General features: G+C 45.6%; 1 protein-coding gene across 1 annotated transcript; it reads right to left on the reverse strand.

Annotated features, from left to right (window-relative positions):
• Positions 1-2,293: 2,293 nt before the first annotated feature.
• LOC123399663 (low molecular mass early light-inducible protein HV90, chloroplastic-like) lies at positions 2,294-3,131 on the reverse strand. The gene has a single exon (XM_045094056.1). The coding sequence runs from the start codon at positions 2,948-2,950 to the stop codon at positions 2,432-2,434; it is 519 nt and encodes a 172-aa protein (XP_044949991.1). The 5' UTR covers positions 2,951-3,131; the 3' UTR covers positions 2,294-2,431.
• Positions 3,132-5,291: the final 2,160 nt, after the last annotated feature.

A 5,291-nucleotide genomic window follows, 5' to 3' on the forward strand; every position in this document is an offset into this window, starting at 1 on the left:
CAATTGTTTTTAATTCTAATAAACAACTCCAGGAATGCAGCATTCTCTGTTTCGTTTTCTTTTTCTCTTTATTTTTTCCTTTTTCTTTTTTTGATTTCCTTTTCCTTTCTAAATGTGTTAGCTTTTTAAACCTCGCACCATTTGTTTTTCTAAATGATGTTTTTTTTAAGTTCGTCAATTTTTCGTCAAAATAGGTGATTTTTTTCAGAAATTGATGAAGTTTTTTTCTATTTCTAAACATTTATTAATATTTTGGTTAATATATATAAATTCCGAAGTTTGTTTTGTAAATGTAAACACTTTCTTGAAAAATGATTAAATTTTGGAAAACATAATTTTTGTTTTGTGAAATTATGAACAAATTTGAAAAGTTAGAACGAAATGAAAAATATGAACATCTTGTTGAATTTATGAAAAAGTGAAATAGTAAAAATAAAGAAAAATAAGAAACAAAATATAAGAACACAAGAAGAAGAAACAAAAATGTATTATGTGTAGCCCCTCGCATTGTGTTTATGACGGCGTTCACATGGGTCGACACCAATTTTAATGAATTCTTTGTTTTGCTAGATTTTTGTATATATTTATCTTCAATTATGGCACTACAATGAATACCAAAAAATGCATTCTCATGGGTAGACCATCTAGGGACGATTACATGCACTCTAGTCATATATTTTCGAAAACATGTAGTGTGTATTTCAATTCAGGTCACCGTATACTATGAAAATGTTTAGTGTGTATTTAAATTCGCTTTTGGATAAAATTGTTTAGATTTCGAAATTTCTTCACATTTTAAAAAATATATATTTTTCACATTTATTTCAAAAATTATTGAACAAGTAAAAGAATGAATGTACATTAGGTGGTGTTTCTTTCCCAGGTACTAGACTTTTTTTTAGTCCCACGGACTAAAGAAAAAAGTCCCTCCAATAGAATCTTTTTGTAGTCCTTTAAAAAAAAGTCCCTCCCGTTTCTTTACCTAAGGACTAAAAGGGACTTTTTAGTCTAGTCCTAGGGAAAAGAAACACCACCTTACTTTGTTTAGATAGTGCTTCAAATTTAGAGCTGCGTATGAGTCAATCTTACCTGCTAGCTCGGCTGGCTGGTACAACCCCCTTTCTAAAGGTTTTCTTATGGCTTCTCATTCCGTTTTATTTATTTTTTGTGTTTTTTCTAATCTTATTGTTTATTTATGAAAAGAGTTTACGCGTGTATTAATAAATATTTATCATACATTCTAAAAAAAGCACCGCATATTAAGAAAATGTATAATGTATTTTTAAGTCTTCGTGCATAGTTAAATTCAGCATAGCGTTTGTCACAAAAGTGTTCAATGTATATTTAAATATTGTTCAGCGTATATGGAAATAAAATGTTCATTGTGTATTTAAATATTGCTCTGCATGTATTACAAAAATTTTCTATGTTTTAAAATACTTTTTAATGTATATTACTGGAGTTTTATTGTATATTAAGAAATATTCTTTGTATATAAAAAAATTAGAATTTTTAAGAATTTTAAAACTGTGTACACTTTTTTCAATTTTTTTCACTTTACAAAAAATGTTCATGTTTAAAAGGTTTTTTCAATTTCATACTTTGTTCACGATTTTCAAAAATTATTCACATTCTTTCTTGAAATGTGTTCACAGTTTTTTCAGCAAATGTCAAAGCATTTGGAAAAAACGTATCCTCCGATGTACTCCCTCCGTCCCAAAATAACTGTCTTAAGCTTAATACAATTTTGTACTAGAGCTTGTATAAAGTTGAGACACCTATTTTAGAACGAAGGGAGTACTTAGTATTTTGATTATATTGATTCGACTTGTCCACAAACAGTTGTTAGCTCAGCTGGTGATAAGGTGTGGAACCTATCGGGAGGTATATTTAGGGGCTGTTTGGATTGTGACTATCTTCCATATCTTACCATATTATTTTTGCCACACTTGCCACACTTGCCTTACTTGAGTTGCTTAAATTGTTAGCCACACATTGGCTTGCCTAAGGAAATCTTGTCACACTTTTTGTGTCTATGACATGTGGGGTTTAGTACTCATTAAAAAATGCTTCTCTTAGGTGTGGCTAGAACCAAACACCCACTTAACTTGGTCAAATTTACCTAAGATAAGTTGTGACAAAGTGTGGCAAGGTGTGGCTAGGAATCAAATAACCTCTTAGTTTGCTGAATAGGCCGGCCGTTCAGGGACAGCGTATGCGTGTATATATATACCAAATTAAATACAGCTTGTGAAAGGTCAATATTACCCTTATAGTATTTGTGAGGGGGGTGTACCGAAACGGGACTCCGTCTTTAATTAGTAGCAATACTACAAAGAATACGAGCATGATCAGTTCTGACCATTTACGTACATGTCCTACTAGCTAAGTACAGGTTGTGTTATCCGGTCGACAGCGAAGCTATTTTATTCTACACGTTGATGAAGGGCGCGCCGGTGATGATCTCGGTGGCGGCGAGCGCGACGAGTCCGAGCATGGCGAAGCGGCCGTTCCAGAGCTCCGCGTTGGCGTTCATGATGGCGCCGGCTCTGCCCTCGGCGCTCTCGCCCTGAAGCAACGGCACCAGCGACGCCATGGACAGCACCGCCACGGTGTAGGCGAACCACGCCTGCCCGGTGCCGCTGCCGAGCTGCGAGAGGAGCCCGTCGCCGCGGCCTGCCTCCACCGCCAGCGCCGTCACGAAGCCCACCATGGCAAGGCGCCCGTTGATGCGCTCCGGCGCAGGGCCGCTGAACGCCATCGCGTCCCAGATCGAGGTGGTCGCCTTGGGTTTGTTTGGCGGTGGTTCGCTGGGGCCCTCGGTCTGTGCCCTGACGACGAGGGCGCGTCGGCCCAGCGCTGGCAGAGACCGGGCGCAGAAGCCGCCAGCCGGGCCGCGCGGCAGGACGGCCGCACCGGCTAATGAGCTCATGGCCATCATGGTCGCCATTGATCAACTGCGGACGGAAGGTGCACGAAAGGGCAGAAAGAAGCTACAGATGCTGCAACAGGCAAAGATGATTGCTATCGTTGTCGTTGGACGGAAGGTGTTTGCTGATGTATTGTTCAGAGCGAGGGGGCACACTTTATAGGCCGAGCTCTACGCAACCCAGCCCGTGACGAGCTGGGCGCGGTGGCCGCGACGGTGCCCACGTCGCGAGCTGCTCCCGGCCGTGAAATGAATAGCCTCTACGTGGAGCAAAGCAGCGACTAGGCGGACGTGGAGGCCAACGCGCGGAGAGCTTCAGGAATCAGGAAACGCCAAACAGACAGAAAAGTTGCGAAACATTCGAGGAGTCCTGTCCAGCACCCACCCACGGACCAGAAGCGCAGCACCGTGTGAAATTCGGGCTTTGTTTCTAGCGCAATATAATGGAAAGATCTCAAGAGCCAACAGCCGCGCTAAACTAGCACCGCGTCATAAAATAGCTATCGCGCGCGCAACGCGGCGTGTAGCTCCAGCGGGTGCGCAAAAACGGCGCGCGTGGCATATGCAGTTCAGCGCGCCGGCCGAAACGCAATCGCGCGCCGCTTATTTGCTGCGCCAGCTCCCGCGCGCTGGACTCTCCCGCGCTCGCTCCTTCACTCTCGCGCCTCGCTCCTCCACTCTCTCGTGCTCGCTCTCCACTTCCATCCCCATCCGACCGCGCCGCCGCCGCAGCTCGCGCCCCCGGCAACCGTTCAGGCGCTTCCCCGGCCTATCCCCACGCCGCCGTCGCCGCCCGCGCCCCCCGGCGACCGTTCAGGCGCTTCCCCGGCCTATCCCCGCGCCGCCGTCGCCGCCCGCGCCCCCCGGCGACCGTTCCGGCGCTTCCCCGGCCTATCTCCGCTGCCGCCGCCGCCTGCGCCCCCCGGCGACCGTTCAGGCGCTTCCCCGGCCTCCCGCGCCGCCGCGCTTCCGCCCCACCCCCTCCTAGTCCCTCCGGCCCTCGCGCGCCTCCGTCTTCTGAGGAACAGCGCCCGAGCGCTCGCTGCCGCGCCGCGCCCGCAAGGTGTTCGACAAAACGCCTACAAGGTATGTATTGCTCAAACTTATGAATTTGATGCATGTTGTGAATTGTAGTTTTTATAGTATAGTATTGAACATTGTAGATGAATTCATCGTATGATTCTTTCGAAGAAGAATTTGATATGGAAGAGGAGGAGGATCTTGCAATGATCATAGCTATGCATATAAAAAAAATCGAAGCACGGTGGTTCGGTTATGGGTCGGGAGAAAATTTGGAGAGATAGGATTGATGCCCATAACAGATTGATGAAGAACTATTTCGTGGAGAATCCCACATACCCGGAGTCCTATTTTCGTCGCCGGTTTAGGATGAGAACCGACTTGTTCAAGCGCATTGCAGAGAAACTAGCGAGCCAGGACCGGTTTTTCCAGCAAAGGAGGAATGCCGCCGGAGAGCTCGGGCATAGCACCTTTCTGAAGGTGACAGCCGCTTTGCGTATGTTGGCATACGGTATCCCGGCTGATCTAGTTGATGATCACTTGGCTATGGGTGAGAGCCAAGCCATCATGTATGTCAAGCGCTTTGCACTGGAAATTGTGCAAGTGTTTGGCGAGGAGTATTTGAGATCTCCCACTGCTGAAGACGTCGCAAGGCTATTGGCGATGAACAAGGCTTGCGGCTTTCCTGGCATGCTTGGCTCAATAGATTGCATGCATTGGAGTTGGAAGAATTGTCCAAAGGCATGGCATGGGCAATTCCACGGCCAAAAAAAGGGTTCCACTATAATCCTTGAAGGGGTGACCGATCAGGAGACTTGGATTTGGCATGCATTCTTTGGAATGCCTAGATCTTTGAATGACATCAATGTTGTCAACCGGTCACCACTGATGAATAAGATTGCAGATGGTGAGTTGCCACCGGTGCAGTTTGTAGCAAATGGCCGTACGTACAACTATGGCTATTATCTAGCGGATGGCATCTATCCAAAGTGGCAAACCTTCGTGAAGCCGTTGAAAAAGCCGGAAGGTAAGAAAAATCTTGATTTCCACAATGCTCAGGCGGCGGCTAGAAAAGATGTGGAGAGAGCATTTGGGATTTTGCAAGCCCAATTTGCTATTGTGAGAGGACCGGCTAGATTTTGTGATCAAAAAATGCTTTGGTACATCATGCACGCTTGTGTGATCATGCACAACATGATCATCGAGAATGAGCATGGCCAAGATTTAGACTACTCACAGTATGAGCTCTTGGGACATCCCGTGCGAGTGCGACGGAGGGGTGAAAGGGTAGCCCGTTTTGTTGCCTCCTATCATGCCATTCGGCGTCCCGCAACGCACTATG

Source organism: Hordeum vulgare, chromosome 5H (assembly GCF_904849725.1).
Source record: "Hordeum vulgare subsp. vulgare chromosome 5H, MorexV3_pseudomolecules_assembly, whole genome shotgun sequence".
NCBI classification, from domain to species: domain Eukaryota; kingdom Viridiplantae; phylum Streptophyta; class Magnoliopsida; order Poales; family Poaceae; genus Hordeum; species Hordeum vulgare.